At 35.5% G+C, this 18,147-nt stretch overlaps 1 protein-coding gene across 2 annotated transcripts in view; it reads left to right on the top strand.

The window, feature by feature from the left end:
- The window catches only part of LOC134746508 (uncharacterized), a 130,507-nt gene that overhangs the window by 91,976 nt on the left and 20,384 nt on the right, over positions 1–18,147 (top strand). For both annotated transcript variants that reach the window (XM_063680930.1, XM_063680922.1), the window contains one exon: positions 11,288–11,446. In XM_063680930.1, the coding sequence (XP_063537000.1) occupies positions 11,288–11,446 (159 nt within the window). The remainder of the gene's footprint in view (positions 1–11,287; positions 11,447–18,147) is intronic.

The following is an 18,147-nucleotide window of genomic DNA, read 5'->3' on the forward strand; positions in this document are numbered from 1 at the left end:
ATGACAGTACCGCTCTATCTTATTATATCCTCTTTGCTATAACATAACTAAATAGGTATCTGAATTTGTACTTACAATTGTCTCTTGTATGGAATAAAATAAAACCGATTTAGATGAAATTTGATATGGAGATAGTCTTAATTGTTAGAAAGGGTGTAGACGTTTGTATTCCCGAAGTGATCCTTCTCTTCTCTTCTCCACTCTTCCAACACTCACGCAACGTGCAACGAGGCAGCTCAAGACCTGGAACACCTGGAGTGCTGCTGGGTGCAAGGGGTCAGAGGTAACAATCGCTCAACGTGCCGCTGGTAGTGTATGATGGGGAAAGCTCAAGACCTGGATGGAACACTTCTGGAGGGCTGCCAGATGAAGCAGGCGCCTGACCAGAGCTACCAAACGTTTAACGTGCAATAGGTACTGTTTGCTGTAATCAGGTTGAATTCTCCAAGACCTGGAACACCTAGAGGTGGCTTCCCACGCATTCCTCGCGCCTACAAGCCTTTGCTGAACAAGTTTCTGCTGGAGACGCTATACTGATGGGAGACCAGGACTACCACAAGCTGAATGTTCAGTTGGTAAAATTTAGGGGGTGAAAGGAGGTGTAAGCTTGTATGGGAAAAAAATAAATAGCTCATTGGTTAAAAAAAGCTACCCAAATTACTAATTCCACGCAGACGAAGTCACGGGCAAAAGCTAGTATAAGATAAAGAGCTGCTAAAATATATGTACGAGTATAAAGTCTATCTAGATTTCTAGAGGTTCTCTGAATTTTGAATTTCAGTATTAAAACCAGGCGCCCTGAATTCAAACAATCTAATTCTTGTCTTGAGATCGAAATGTTACTACAAGCTTATTTATATTCATTATACAAACTTAGTGCAGCAATTTACCAACGCGTACGATATTACGCAAAACTGCATAGAGGGCGTCACTAGCATAATCACAGGGTCTACCGCGAAACACGAAAATCGGTTCGGTTTCTGCCTCTCTATCACTCTTGCTTATTCGATCGATAGAGAGGCAGATAAAGAAATTTCGATTTTCGCGTTTCGTGGTAGGCCACCTGTAAAGGAGCCCACTAACTATCAGTCCGCCGGACGATATCGGCCTGTCAGTTGTTCGGAAATGTCAAATTTTTGTTCCAACTGACAGGCCGATATCGTCCGGCGGACTGATAGTCAGTGGGCCCCTTTAACAAACCGCCTTGATCATCAATGTCATAATGAAAAACCGGCCAAGTGCGAGTCGGACTCGCGTTCCAAGGGTTCCGTACATTACACAATTTAAACAATGTATGCGAAATGTCTTTAAAAACCCGTAGGGGTTGGATCAAAAACTAAGTAATTAAGTCCGAATCACGCTTAACTGCACATTTCTAATAGGTTTTCTGGTGATCTATAGGTAAAGATCTATTTTGTGTATTTGTTTCAAAATGTTTGGCCTAGTAGTTTCGGAGATAAAGGGGGGGAATAGTCATTTTTTGCCTATTTTCTTGAATAACTTCTAAACTGTTTGTCCTAAAATTATATAAAAAATAGATTCTCACAATTTTCTCATTTACCCCCCAAAAGTGGCCCCCGTGATTAAAATTAATTTGTTTACGTTGACCAACTAAAGGAAAAGATAAACGTCGTGTCGTATCAGGCGGTCAAACGAAAGGCTCAGGAAAGAGATACATGGAAATTGCTCCACCAACAAGAGCTAGGCTCTTAAATTAATGATGATGATGACGTTACATGTCCATCTTTGGGTCACAAACTTACATATGTGTACCAAATTTCAACTTAATTGGTCCAGTAGTTTTGGAGAAAATAGGCTGTGACAGACGGACAGACAAACAGACAGACAGACGCACGAGTGATCCTATAAGGGTTCCGTTTTTTCCTTTTGAGGTACGGAACCCTAAAAAGGCCTAGTACGAGTCTATGTTACTTTATGGTTTAGTATGAGCACTCTGGCGGCAGAACATTGCAGTAATACTCCCTATTTATGAGTTGTTGTTGCCGACGGCCGAAAATACTTAGCAGACCGGACGTGACGGTAGCTCCATCTAGCGAATTTCAACTGTCTGGAACTCGCAGATACGTATGTCAGATAATAGCGTAGTACTTGTCGCCCCATTGTTCAAGTCAAGAACCACTGTCTGCGCACCTATAACTCGCAGACAAGGCAATTAAATCCTTCTCATCATGGTTTTAAGGTCGCTGTATAATTTATTCAAAAAGCAGATAAATGTGGGTATGTCTCTTAAAATTTGTATAAAATATGCTGAGGTGTAGGAATATATTTTTCAGAGGGTTCAGCTAATTTCATGGTATGACTTGAAATGATGCTTATTCGAACTTGTTATGGCCAGTATGTTATAGACCTGTACCAATAACTTCTGAGGTTATAAGAATATTAATGTTGCTTATTTTTTATATATAGTTTCCAGACCATATACTAAACCTAAAAATAATATTTTGTGTCATCCTAGGTATTTGCTTAGGTAGAAATTTAGGTATTTCTTTTTTCAATCAGCATTCTGTAAAAAAAATATTCGAGACGAAATTCTTTGTTTCCCTGTAAAGGCAAAGTGGCTTCCGACGTACACACGCATTTTGTGTCATTTTCATCCACGGGTATAATGGCATTTAATAAATACCTAATATTGATCCTAAAACGCCTAAAAAAATATTAGAGTCGGTAAGTGAAGTGTTGTACTTTACAGAACATTGTTATATGTTATTCAAACAAATCTGTGTCAAATTCATCCACCGCTTTTATTTAAAAAAAATTTTTTTCTAATTAACACCCTGTATCTGCCACAAAAAAAAATTCATATTATTAAGTTTACGTCTATAATATTATAATACCACATTGAGACATCATTCATAATTTGGGTCATTTTGATCCACGGTTTTTTTACTATCTGGCAAAATAAAACTCAATTGAGCAAGAAGGGCGTGCGCGGGGAAGGGTACCTACGCGGGTGGGGTGCTTATTATACTTGCCGCAATATCAGCTGGCCACTGAGATCTTAATACTATCTCCTTTACCCTTGTTAAGTTAAGACCAACCAAGAGATGGCATTATGAGCTGTCTCGCCACTTAGTTTTGCGATACAGTGTATTTATTTCATTCGGAGGCATAATTACATTGTCTTATCAATCTTACCGTAGTAGGTATATAAATATAATTAAAAATAAACTGTAGGCTGCACTCCTCATACTGACCAACATTTGTGACGTTCCTAATCAAAAGGTACCACTTTCTCTGACAGGTTATTTGTATAAAGATATAATCAAATTTCGTCTTTATGGTAAACGACAAAGTGGTACCTACCTTTTGATTGAGAATGTCACATCAGCGACTTAAAAATTACTTTTGTTTCGATTTTTAGTAGACTTTTTAAGTTTATTTTAAGACGCAATTTATTGTGATTTTTGTTATGTTTAAGCGTGGCAAGCAACATTAATTACATTGATGATGATGTTCATTAAATACAATATTTTTTCATACTATACTGAACTGTCACCCTATACATGAGAATGAACAGCGCCCTCTTGACAATGATCATATATTACTGATCAGGCTTTAATATGTGTCATAATTTAGTAAAGTCCCCTTTGTGGATTCTAAGTTTCCGAGTTACAGCAGTTTAGTGAAAGCGTTTTTTTTTAAATATAAATTAAGGGTTGAATAAAGAGGAAAGAAAATTTGATTATTTTTGCGCTACGACGCACGGTTTAGGAGATACAGCCCTATAAAGTTTTTTTTATTGTTTTTTTCTTTTTTACATTGTGTTTTTTGTATATTACTTTGGGGTTTCATAAAGGGGAACGAAAATTTAATTATTTTTGCGCTACGACGCATGGTTTAGGAGATCAAGCCCTATAATAAAAAAAACTTTTTTTTTGCGTTTTTTTTTGTATAAATTAATGGTTACATAAAGGGGACCGAAAAGTTGATTATTTTTGCGCTACGAAGCACGGTTTAGGAGATACAGCCCTATATAGATTTTTTTCTTTTTCTTTTTTACGTTTTTAAATCTTAATTAAGGGCTTCTTAAGGGGAACGAAAATTTGATTATTTTTCGCTACCATGCACGGTTTAGGAGATACATCCCTAAAGTTTTTTTTTCTTTTTTTTGTCATTGCGTTTTTTGTTATTACTTTGGGGTTTCATAAAAGGGAACGAAAATTTTATTATTTTTGCGCTACGACGCACGGTTTAGGAGATACAGCCCTAAAATGATTTTTTTCTCTTTTTCTTTTTTGCGTTTTTAAATCTTAATTAGGGGCTTCTTAAAGGGGAACGGATATTGATTATTTTTGCGCTACGATGCACGGTTTAGGAGATACAGCCCTATAAAGTTTTTTTGTTATTATTTTTTTCTTTCTTTTTCTTGTGTTTTTGTATATTATTTTGGGGCTTCATAAAGGGGAACGAAAATTTTATTATTTTTGCGCTACGACGCATGGTTTAGGAGATACAGCCCTATAAAGATTTTTTTTTAATTTTGCGTTTTTTTTTTAAATATAAATTATGAGTTGCATAAAGGGGAACGAAAATTTTATTGTTTTTGCGGTACCACGCACGGTTTAGGAGATACAGCTCTATAAAGTTTTTTTTCCTGGTTTTTTTTTGTTTTTTTTTTAAAGTATTAATGACGGGTTTCTTATTATTTATTATTTATTATTTAAGCTTTGTTTCTCGCACATCTATTATAAAATTGACTTTTCTTTTGTTATGTTTTTATGATGTGTGATCCCTTGAGGGTAAAAGCCTCCTCCATCTTTTTCCATTTCTCTTTGTCTGTAGCATTGTTCTCCCAAGTATTTCCTGCAATTGCTATGATGTCATCGACCCATCTTTTTCTTTGTTTTCCTGAGTTACGTTTGCCCAGTGGGCCTTTCCATTTGGTTGTTTGTATGGTCCATCTCTTGTCCTTGTATCTAGCCAAATGTCCAGCCCATCTCCATTTTTGTCTTAAACTAAACTGTAGTGCGTCTGTCAGTTTTGTTCTCATCCGGATATCTATGTTTTTTACTTTGTTTATTCTTCTTAGTTTCAATAGGCTTCTTTCCATTGCATGTTGGCATGATAAAAATTTTTCTTTAACTTTCTCGGTGAAGACCCATGTCTGGCATCCGTAGATTAAACTGGGGAGAATGCAGGAATCCATAACTATTTTCTTTATTTTTAAACTAGTTTCCTTTTAGGATTTCTTTATGTGACCAGTATTTTCTCCAAGCTATGTTTATCCTTCTTTCCACCTCGTTTATGTTGCTATTGGGGTCAAAGGAAATCATTTTACCTAGGTATACATAGTTATCCACGTATTCTATTTGTTTTCCTTCTACAGTTATACTTTTTTTGTGACTGTTCGTCATAACTTTGGTTTTAGACGCGTTCATGTGTAGGCCCACTTTTTGGCTCTCTGAATTTAGCCTCTTTAACATTGTCTCCAGACCTTTGGCAGTGTTACTGAATAAAACTATATCATCCGCAAACCTCAAATGTGTTAGTTTTTTATTTGATATCCATATGCCTTCCTTTTCCCATTGAAGTTTTTGAAAGATTTCTTCCAACACCGCTATAATAAGTTTTGGAGAGAGGGGGTCTCCTTGTCTCACACCTTTTCCGACTTTGAATTTCTCTCCTAGCCTTTCCAGTCTCACCCTGCTGACGCTGTTGGAGTAGATGTTCTTTATGATGTTGATGTATTTTTCATTAATTTTGTTCTTATTTAATGTGTTCCATATTGATGCGTGTATTAAGCTGTCAAATGCTCTTGAGTAGTCCACAAATGCCACATACAGTGGTCTTCGGAATTCTTTGAATTTTTCTACAACTTGTTCGATGGCATGTATGTGGTCGATTGTTGAGTATTGTGGCCGGAAGCCGGCTTGTTCGATCGGCTGGTTTTTGTCAATTTCTGGTGCTATGACGGGTTTCTTAAAAGGGTTTTTTAAATTATTTTTGCGCTACGACGCATGGTTTAAGAGATACAGCCCTATAATGATTTTTTTTTAAATTTTGCGTTTTTTTTTTAAATATAAATTAAGGGTTGCATAAAGGGGAACGAAAATTTTATTATTTTTGCGCTACGACGCACGGTTTAGGAGATACAGCCCTATAAAGTTTTTTTTATTGTTTTTTTCTTTTTTACATTGTGTTTTTTGTATATTACTTTGGGGTTTCATAAAGGGGAACGAAAATTTTATTATTTTTGCGCTACGACACATGGTTTAGGAGATACAGCCCTATAAAGATTTTTTTTTTAAATTTTGTGTTTTTTTAAATATAAATTATGGGTTGCATAAAGGGGAACGAAAATTTTATTGTTTTTGCGGTACCACGCACGGTTTAGGAGATACAGCTCTATAAAGTTTTTTTTCCTGTTTTTTTTTGTTTTTTTTTAAGTATTAATTACGGGTTTCTTAAAGGGGTTTTTTAAATTATTTTTGCGCTACGACGCATGGTTTAAGAGATACAGCCCCATAATGTTTTTTTTTTTAATTTTGCGTTTTTTTTTAAATATTAATTATGAGTTGCATAAAGGGGAACGAAAATTTTATTGTTTTTGCGGTACCACGCACGGTTTAGGAGATACAGCTCTATAAAGTTTTTTTCCTGGTTTTTTTTTTTGTTTTTTTTTAAGTATTAATGACGGGTTTCTTAAAAGGGTTTTTTAAATTATTTTTGCGCTACGACGCATGGTTTAAGAGATACAGCCCTATAATGATTTTTTTTTTAAATTTTGCGTTTTTTTTTAAATATAAATTATGGGTTGCATAAAGGGGAACGAAAATTTTGTTATTTTTGCGCTACCACGCACGGTTTAGGAGATATAGCTCTATAAAGATTTTTTCCTGTTTTTTTTTGTTTTTTTTAAAGTATTAATTAAGGGATCCTTAAAGGGGAACGAAAAATTGATTATTTTTGCGCTACGATGCACGATTTAGGAGATGCAGCACTATAAAGATTTTTTTTTTGTTTTTTTTTCATTGTGTTTTTTGTATATTAGTTTGGGGTTCCACAAAGGGGAACGAAAATTTGATTATTTTTGCGCTACGACGGTTTAGGAGATATAGCCCTATAAAGTTTTTTTTTGTTTTTTTTTCATTGTGTTTTTTGTATATTACTTTGGGGGTTCCGTAAAGGGGAACGAAAATTTTATTATTTTTGCGCTACGACGCACGGTTTAGGAGATACAGCCCTAAAATGATTTTTTTTCCTCTTTTTCTTTTTTGCGTTTTTCAATCTTAATTAGGGGTTTCTTAAAGGGATTTTTTTAATTATTTTTGCGCTACGATGCACGGTGTAGGAGATACAGCCCTATAAAGTTTTTTTGTTATTTTTTTTCTTTTTTTTCATTGTGTTTTTAGTATATTACTTTGGGGCTTCATAAAGGGGAACGAAATTTTTATTATTTTTGCGCCACCACGCACGGTTTAGGAGATATTATATCTATATATATATAGCTATAATAGCTCTATAAAGTTTTTTCCTGGTTTTTTTTTAAGTTTTAATTAAGGGTTTCTTAAGGGGAACGAAAATTTGATTATTTTTGTGCTACGATGCACGGTTTAGGAGATGCAGACCTATAAAGATTTTTTCCTCTTTTTTTCTTTTTTGCGTTTTTAAATCTTAATTAGGGGCTTCTTAAAGGGGAGCGAAAATTTGATTATTTTTGCGCTACGATGCACGATATAGGAGATACAGCTAATACAGCCCTATAAAGATTTTGTTTCTTTTTTTTTCATTGTATTTTTCATGTATTACTTTTGGGTTACATAAAGGGGAACGAAAATTTTATTATTTTTGCGCTACGACGCATGGTTTAGGAGATACAGTCCTATATATTTTTTTTACAATGCATGTGCTCGAAAAGTGCGTTTCCTACGGAGCCATATCGTGCGGAAAGTACTGCTTTTCCGCACTAGTGCTTTTTGTTTTCAATTTTTTTTACAGTACATGGTGCTACTTTCTCGCACTAGTGCGGAAAAGAGCACTTACCGTGCATATGTCGAAAGTTTAAAGGGCCATATGTACTGTAAAACGTACGATACACGTGCGAATAAGTAATTCGCAACTCGTGTCGATTTAAAACACTCCTTTTAATAATTAAACGTATTTGCCATGACATGTTTTTTTATTTACTCGCACAATGCATAGTAAAACATTGTATGATACACGTGCGTAAAGATGACTTCCGCAATTGTTGCATAAATAGCAATTTTTTTTATCAAAGAATGAAAGAAAGTCACGGTATTAATAACCAAATTTTACTTTAGTGGTACCTTTTCCCTATCACTGTCACAAATGTATGTGGCGTTCACGTAAACGCGATATTTTTAAGATTTCCCTGCGCAATGTTGCCAGCTCGCTCGCAAATCAAACATGTACTTACAGTTCTTTTGCATAATGGTGACATTGTACAATATCTATGAGTTTTAAATAGGTAAAAGATAATTCGACGCATTCTTTGCTTGCTTGTTGCTTGTTGTTGTGTTGTTTGCGTAACTTCTTTGAATAAGTTGCGTTAATTTGGCGCACAGGCGAAGTAAACATGCGTTGCGTACGGCAAGGTCACGCCGCGGCCCCACCCTGCACGGCCTCCGTTGCCCATTCAGACCGCCCGCTAGCTTCGTTTGAACGCAAATAATATTTTTGTAATATTTGTTTATGCAGTGGATGCAAGTGACACAAATTCATACATCTTATTTATCTTGCATTTCAAATTAATAAGATGTAAACTCTAATATCTTTAATATTCTTTTGTAACGGTGACAGCCTGTTACAACAAAATCATCAAATATCTTATGAAGCTATGCCTTAATAAGACACAAAATCATTTAATGGACCTATTTAAACGATTAAATTCGACCTAAGTAATTTTTTTTAACTCTAATTTTTTTTTGTGTCATTTAGAATATTATGACATAGTATCAGATTGCAGTGGACGTAATTGACACAAACTATGTTTTCACACTAAAAACACTATCCTAAATGCAACACAGTTACATGTTTTCTCTCGAATATTTTTTTCTCCAAGATAATTCAAAATATGAGGCCGACAACCCCTTTTCACGCCGATGTATGTATAGTGCTTTTCTCAAACATGCAATGAAAAAAATAAAGAAATCTCCACGAAATCAAAGTTTTAATTCTAAAGAAACTAAAAGTAAACTAGGCACAAAATATAACTACCACCTGTACCTATCTTTATCACACGTGTCGTATATTTTACACATGTAGTTAATCAATTTATTACACAAATGTTCAAAGGTATATTTATGTATCTTTGATTTTTCGCCTTGCATCCTTCTGACTGTAGTTTTAGCCACATAACTAAGATTACATCGTTTTTTATATTGATATTATGCTTCACATACATCGTTGCCTTAAACATGGAGTATAATTAACAGGTATTCATTTAATATTTTCGTCGGAACTCATATTAAATAACACAATAAACAACGCACAATAAATCCAATAAAATAGAATTACAGATACACAATGAAAAATGTTCAACTTTACCTCCAAAACGATTAAAAAAACACCAACGCGTGTTTGAGTAGACATTTTTACCGCTAATATTTAAATGAAATATAGTTGGTCAAAGGACTGTCTCATTTCAAACATAGACAGAGATAATCATACTATCTTTGTCTTACACTGGTACTAGCACCCAAAAGAAAAGGATGAGTATAGTTTTTTTTGTTCTTATTTACTGACAAACTGGTTTGACCAACTATATTTTAAATCTGTATTTGTAGGTAAATTTGCAATTCAATATTATTGGAATTTGTTAATAATATTTTATTTATATATTTTTTGTAAATTCGATACAAATAAAACTGCAAAATATATTAATTATCGTTTATTGTTTTTTTTTAAGGGGTATTGGCAGAATGTCATTCCGAACCATAAGCAAATATTGGTTATAGTTTTTTTTTTTTTTGGCTGAATGCCATGATGCTGTGTCACAAATATATGTGAAATGGAAATTAAAAAAGAGCCACTTCCCGGCCTAGGCCTGCAACTTTGTATGAAATTTCATTACAGGCCCCTCGTCTAGCCGCGCCGGAGTCGTGATACTTCCCAGCCTAATATAAAGAACGTAATATCAATATTACATAGCATGTTTGAGAAAAGAAATGTAAAGGCACTTCTGGCTTGCTATACATTTGTCTCCTTTTGCTGAGGCTATGGAATATGAGTATCCCGAGATACTTACAAATCGTATAAAATAGGATCGTTTAAAATTGTTAGTCAGCGCAAAGGTACCGTTAATAAGTAATGGTTCCATGCGTCTCATGCATTTTGTATTGTAATAGAAAATTTTTAGAGGTTAGTAATGTAATCATTGAAAAACTGGCAGTTTTCATCAAAAATTACAGTTAAGTATCAACAAAAGCAAAAGAAGGAAAAAAGCTGTTTAGCCTTTATTCAGATAATGCTATGATACATGGAGTTTTTTTGGTCTCCATAGGCATACATAATCAGGAAAATAGGTATAAAAAATCAGGAAAGTAGGTAGGTAGGCAACCTCAGGTAATAATAAAAACGTATAAAAAAGATGACTATTTATAATTAGGGTGCTGACTATTCATAACAATTGCAACCACTGCAAGGTCTTGTATAATTGGAATTGGCGCAATTATGTGCGCAGGACCTACTGTGTTTGTTAGGGCAGGTTAGTTCGTAAACTGTTATGTTTTATGCGAATTGCATTAGTTTGTTTAGCCAGACAAACATTCGCATAAAACATAGCAGTATGCCGTGTAACTTAGAATTATGAACATTTTACAAGCTTAGTTCTTTAGTAAAATCTATTGGTCAATGGAGTTTTTTTTTTACTTTGAAAAACCTTCGAGCACATGGTTATTCTACATTCATTGACATTGTTTTTAATAATGCATGATATGGCAGGAGGTTTTTGAATGAGATGGCAGCGATGAAGGAGGATCTACCAGCTGTGTATAATTTATTTGCTAACACAGGTGTCCCCTATTGTATTTCTATATGATTATGATAACGATGATGTTCTGGGGCTTTTAAAGTTTTGGAGCATTTTTACCAGCTGCTTTGCGTTAGGACCCAACCACAACTCCAAATCTGCTTTCGTTCAGCAAGTCTAGCCCGCTCCAAGCAGTCTATCTACAGTGTCTCTTAAAGAACCTCGAAGCTATATTGAGGTTACAGATCACTTTTTTGAACCCTTATCGCTGTCACATCCATAGATCACCTGCCTCGCTAACACCACCCCACGCCCATACTAGCATCGCATGCGCAGGTCATAAACGGGGCGCCGTGCGGAGCGACGACGGAGTCGCGGCGGCGCGGCGCGTCCTCGCCCCCGCCCGCGGCGCCCGAGAAGCGCAAGTGGCCCGCGCAGCCCTACGACGCGGACGAGCCTGCTCGCGTGCACAGCTCCGACGACGACGACACTAAGGTTTGACGTTTAACAATCACCGCACTGTGTGGATAACCTGTCAGGGTAATTACACTTGGCTATATTTCCAATATTCATGTCCAATCACGAAACAAGATACCACACGAATACCTGCTCAAATACGGCTAAGTGTATTACCATTATAGGTATACTTATGTCCGAATTTGTTCCCTTATTTATAGGTATACATATTGTAACATGTGTTATAGTATTAATTCTTATTTAAATAACTTGTTTTAATTCTTGCTTAGATTTTTATACTTACTACTAGTACTTAATTTCTCGAGAACCTCTAACTCTATTAGTTTCTGTTTCTACCTTTTTCAACAAAAAACCGGCCAAGTGCGAGTAGACTCGCGTTCCAAGGTTCTGCAACAATTTTTAACCATGTATTTTTAGGGTTCCGTACCTCAAAAGGAAAAAACGGAACCCTTATAGGATCACTCGTGCGTCTGTCTGTCACAGCCTATTTTCTCCGAAACTGCTGGACCAATTAAGATGAAATTTGGTATACATATGTATGTATGTATGTATGTATAGGTAAAGAACTATTTTGTGTAAGTTTGTGACCCAAAGACGGACATGTAACGTAAACAAATAAATTTTAAACATGGGGGCCACTTTTGGGGGGTAAATGAGAAAATTAAAAAATAAAGTTTGTCAAACTCTATCGTGTTACATATCAAACAAAAGAGCTTATTGTGAGAATTACATATTTTTTTTTATAATTTTATGATAAACAGTAGAAGTTATTCAAGAAAATAGGCAAAAAATGACCATTCCCCCCTTTATCTCCGAAAAATATACAAATTAGATCTCTACCTATAGATCACCGGAAAACCTATTAGAGATGTGCAGTCAAGCGTGAGTCGGACTTAATTACTTACTTAGTTTTTGATCCGACCCCTACAAGTTTTTTTAAAAACAATTCACATAAAAAATACAATGTTTAAATTATGTAATGTACGGAACCCTTGGAATTTGGCCGGTTTTTTTTAAGTGAAACGTGAGTGAAATGTCTTTAAAAAGCCGTAGGGGTCGGATCAAAAACTAAATAACTAAGTCCGACTCACGCTTGACTGTACATTTTTAATAGGTTTTCCTGTCATGTATAGGTAAATAACTATTTTGTGTATTTTTTTCAAAATTTTAGACCCAGTAGTTTCGGAGATAAAGGGGGGGGGGGGAATAGTAAATTTTTGGCTATTTTTTTAAACTTCTAAATTATTTATTCTAAAATTACAAAAAAATATATATTTGAGATACATCAAAATGAGCTCTTTCATTTGATATGTAACACGATGTACATATGTATGCAGTTTGAAAAACTTTATTTTTTAATTTTCTCATTTACCCCCAAAAGTAGCGTTCATGTTTACAATTCATTTGTTTACGTTACAAGTCCGTCTTTGTGTCACAAACTTACATATATGTACCAAATTTCAACTTAATTGGTCCAGTAGTTTTGGATAAAATGGGCTGTGACTGTGACAGACGGACAAACAGACAGACAGACGCAGAGTGATCCTATAACTAAAAGGGTTCCGTTTTTTCCTTTTGAGTTACGAAACCATGTACAACATGTTTATTGAACTTTCTTACTAATCGAATGATTACATAATAAAAAATATACGTGATACGTGATGTGACTTAATAGTAGTTTATGTGACTGCTACATAATGAAAGGCATTAAAACTCGAGTGTGGGTTTATGAAACGAACGTAGTGAGTTTCATAATAGAATCACACGAGTGTTTTAATGCCTAATTATGTACAGTTACATACACTGCTTTATCTACACACATATTATAACTTTCTATGATATATTCACTAACCTCATATTACAGCCGACATTGGGGCATAGTTGCTCTGATGGAATTCGCGGATATGAGGTGGCGTCTCCGAAATATCTTTATCGCACATTTTACACAAAACTTTTCCTAGTTACTTTAAAAACAACAAAACAAATTATTTTTTACTTACAAACTAATTCATGTTAACATTTTTTTTGTACAATAAAGTGATTTACTACTACTACTACTAAAAGATAAACTGCACGTCAAATGGCGGCAAAGAAAACTTTTTTCACGCATGTCACGCATCCGTAGTTTATTTTTAAATTCAGAGACAAACTAGAGTGGGGCTCGATTGCCATATCGTTCGATACCAACTAACAAGCGAGATTTGTCAAATTTGTATGCAATTGACATTTCATTTCGAATAAAACGTCATCTCGACTGATATAAGAATAAAGGTCAAATCAAATTTCTTTGTTTTTCAGAGATGTTCGAAATTTGAATAAAATAATATTATCGAAATCGATGTTATTATTTAGCGATAATAACATTTCACAGATTTACGGATTTTGAAGCCATCATAGAGGGTTTATGATATGTGTGTAGATAATAGTAGTTTATGTGACTGCTACATAATGAAAGGCATTAAAACTCGAGTGTGGGTTTATGAAACGAACGTTGTGAGTTTCATAAAAGAATCACACGAGTGTTTTAATGCCTAATTATGTACAGTTACATACACTGCTTTATCTACACACATGTTATAAACTTTCTATGATATATTCACTTACCTCATATTACAGCCAACATTGGGGCATAGTTGCTCTCTGGCGGAATTCGCGGATATGAGGTGGCGTCTCCGAATTACCTTTATCGCACATTTTACACGAAACTTTTGCTAGAGTTACTTTAAAAACAACAAAACAAATTATTTTTTACCTACAAACTACCTAATTAAAAGATAAACTGCACGTCAAATGGCGGCAAAGAAAACTTTTTTCACGCATGTCACGCATCCGTAGTTTTTTTTAATGCAGAGACAAACTAGAGTGGGGGTCGATTGCCATATCGTTCGATACCAACTAACAAGCGAGATTTGTCAAATTTGTATGCAATTGACATTTCCTTTCGAATAAAACGTCATCTCGACTGATATTAGAATAGAGGTCAAATCAAATTTCTTTGTTTTTTAGATATGTTCGAAATTTGAATAAAATAATATTATCGAAATCGATGTTATTATTTAGCAATAATAACATTTTCACAGATAAAAAATTTGCTGTAACAAAACAGTTTATCTTAATGTTGGCCATTATTTACGGATTTTGAAGGCATCATAGAGGGTTTATGATATGTGTGTAGATAAAAGTATTAATAAAATTGTGTGTGATATGACTACATTAAAAGGAAACAAAAATAATTTTCTTTTAATGATCCATTGCTTAATTATCTCACCTTTATTGTAATTGTGCCCAAGAATAATCTTTTCATTTTTGTTAATAACTGTCGTGATCATGAAAAGTCGCTTACCTATCCTATATGTATACTACTGGAGTAGTGGTCGGTCCTTTTGAAACAATACCCCATTGGCTGCAGGACAGGTGAATTTTACATTTTACAATTTTACATCAGAACCCTTCGGTTTTCAAACTGGGTTGCGACAGCAAATGGTAGGTATTTTATACAATTGTGATATAATAGAGAACTCTTTAGTCGAGTACCGTGATTAGGCCACGAAACTTGCTGAGTGGCTTAAGTAAGGTACGAGATTGAAAAGCTTGATTATATTATTATTGTATACAATACTTTTTCTACTAAAACCCTAAATAATTAACCAAAATTAGGTACGTATCTCAGTAGATAAAAAGGAAGTACAAAAGACATCAACGCACTTCTTTTTCATTAAATAGGAGCGCGTTGATGTATTTTGTTCTATCCTTTGATTTATTTCTCTTGACCGCGGCGACATCGCATATTATTTATTATGGGCTTCCCGCTCAACTATGATGACTTTTAACGTCTTTAACGAAACGCTTAAGGGCCTACACACAATTAGACGTCACGGCGTCGTGCCTAATCCTATGGTTAAATCCTATCTTATGGTTGGTCTTATGGTTATCTTATGGTTAATCCCAGCATCTCCAGAGGTTCAATACATCCTGCCTGATGTATGCTGTTTTCGTATATATGGTGTTATCCGTGCCAGCAGTTCTCTAAAACTTGGTATACTCATTCTAAAGAATTCATAATAGTACATTTCGATGCTAGTGCGGAAAGTATGTCATTACTCCACGAGTACCGAAATATCTTGCAGACTCGGGACGAGTGAAGAATGACATTTCCGCACGTGTATCGAACGACGTTTTTTTAATACAGTTGCGAAAAAATAAGAAAAGCAACATACTTTTACAACGGAATTCGAAACTTTTATATTATTAATTCTGTGACATCATTGACATTGACATTATGAAGAAGTGTTTTTCTAGCTTCTATTCGACTAGAATAGATTTTGTTATTATTATTGAACCCACTTCAATTAAAGTATTTTCTTTCAAATGCATGTTCTATAAGGCAGAAACAATTGTAAATATTAAAACATTGTACTATTATTACCTAAATATCGTTATTTATGATTATTTGTGTATCGTATATTAATAAAAACAATATCGAATGTTGCCTTTGGAAACTTAAAACATTCTTGCAGTAAGAAAATACGCCTCTTCTTTGACAGGCGTTCCGTTCCATTCAGACAACTTATTAAGAACGGTTTTTCAACGTTAAAAAATAAACGTGTTATAATACTTATAATGATGAAGAGGTAAGTAATAAAATCTGAAATATAACATTTAAAACTTTCGCGGTTTAAACACATATTAAATCACATTTAGAAACGGGTCTATCGCGAATTTATTTTGTTACCTTTATTTACCGACGTTTCGACACAGGTTTCACTGGTCGTGGTCGCGGCTAACTGACGTCCCAGCAAAATGTCAAAACAGAGATTTGTGTGACTACCCCACGAAAAGTGCATTTAAAGTTCGAGGTAGACATCACATTTTCAAACCACCCACTACACATAAAAGTTAATTATTGTCAATAGTCCGACACACAACACTCACAACATCCGCGCACACATCCGAAGATAGATCCCTTGGCTTAAACTTCTGGATCACTGGTCCCCAAGTTGCCGATAAGTTAAAACCATCTTCCCTATTAAAATTTCTGGGGTGCTTCTTGATTTCAATCGCTTCTCGCACAACTCGAGGATAATAATGGCGTTCAGTGGAGACAACTTTTGGTTTATGAAGCTCAATCCAGTGATTTGCGCCGCATGTAAGTAGATGTTCGGCGATCGCGGACTTGTTTACTTGGCGATTTTTTACTGCCGCTATGTGTTCTTTCACTCTCTCTTGCACACTTCGTTTGGTTTGACCAATGTACACACTTCCGCAACTACACTCTATTTTGTAAACGCCCGGATTTTGGTACGGAATGACATATTTTGGACTGCGTAAAAGATCTGCTACTTTGAATAACGGCTTGTATACAGCCTTGATGGAGAATTTCTTAAGTACTGCTCCTACTTTGTCCGTTATCCCTTTCACATATGGTAAGAACGCTGGTTGTCTGTTGACCTCTGGATGTCTTTCCGTTCTCTTCGGCTTGCGTTTCATCCCCCCTCGGTATCCATTCTTTTCCAGTACAGCTTTGACATGCGCTAATTCACCGTCCAGGTGCTCAGGGTCACATAAGTCATGTGCCCTGTTCACCAAGGACGTGATCACGGATTGTAGGTGCCTTGGGTGACACTTACAGGCATCCTCTCATCATCACCCAAGGCACCTACAATCCGTGATCACGTCCTTGGTGAACAGGGCACATGACTTATGTGACCCTGAGCACCTGGACGGTGAATTAGCGCATGTCAAAGCTGTACTGGAAAAGAATGGATCCCGAGGGGGGATGAAACGCAAGCCGAAGAGAACGGAAAGACATCCAGAGGTCAACAGACAACCAGCGTATGTCATTCCGTACCAAAATCCGGGCGTTTACAAAATAAAGTGTAGTTGCGGAAGTGTGTACATTGGTCAAACCAAACGAAGTGTGCAAGAGAGAGTGAAAGAACACATAGCGGCAGTAAAAAATCGCCAAGTAAACAAGTCCGCGATCGCCGAACATCTACTTACATGCGGCGCAAATCACTGGATTGAGCTTCATAAACCAAAAGTTGTCTCCACTGAACGCCATTATTATCCTCGAGTTGTGCGAGAAGCGATTGAAATCAAGAAGCACCCCAGAAATTTTAATAGGGAAGATGGTTTTAACTTATCGGCAACTTGGGGACCAGTGATCCAGAAGTTAAAGCCAAGGGATCTATCTTCGGATGTGTGCGCGGACGTTGTGAGTGTTGTGTGTCGGACTATTGACAATAATTAACTTTTATGTGTAGTGGGTGGTTTGAAAATGTGATGTCTACCTCGAACTTTAAATGCACTTTTCGTGGGGTAGTCACACAAATCTCTGTTTTGACATTTTGCTGGGACGTCAGTTAGCCGCGACCACGACCAGTGAAACCTGTGTCTTAACGTCGGTAAATAAAGGTAACAAAATAAATTCGCGATAGACCCGTTTCTAAATGTGATTTAATAAAATCTGAAATATGCATATTTTTCGTATTCTTACATTAACAGTAGGTTTTTATGTTGATTACGACGTTTAAATGAAACTAATATTAACACTCATCAATAAGTAGTCATGAATTGGAACAAGCAAAAATTAAAAAAAAATGGAAAAGTAAAAAGCACTAGTTTGCGAAAACCAACTATCCGCACGCTAAACAGCCACGAAAAGTAGCACTTTTTGAGCAACTGTATTAAAAAAAAAATGTCTTCCTTTTTTAGGGCAC

This window comes from Cydia strobilella, chromosome 1, assembly GCF_947568885.1.
Source record: "Cydia strobilella chromosome 1, ilCydStro3.1, whole genome shotgun sequence".
NCBI lineage: Eukaryota > Metazoa > Arthropoda > Insecta > Lepidoptera > Tortricidae > Cydia > Cydia strobilella.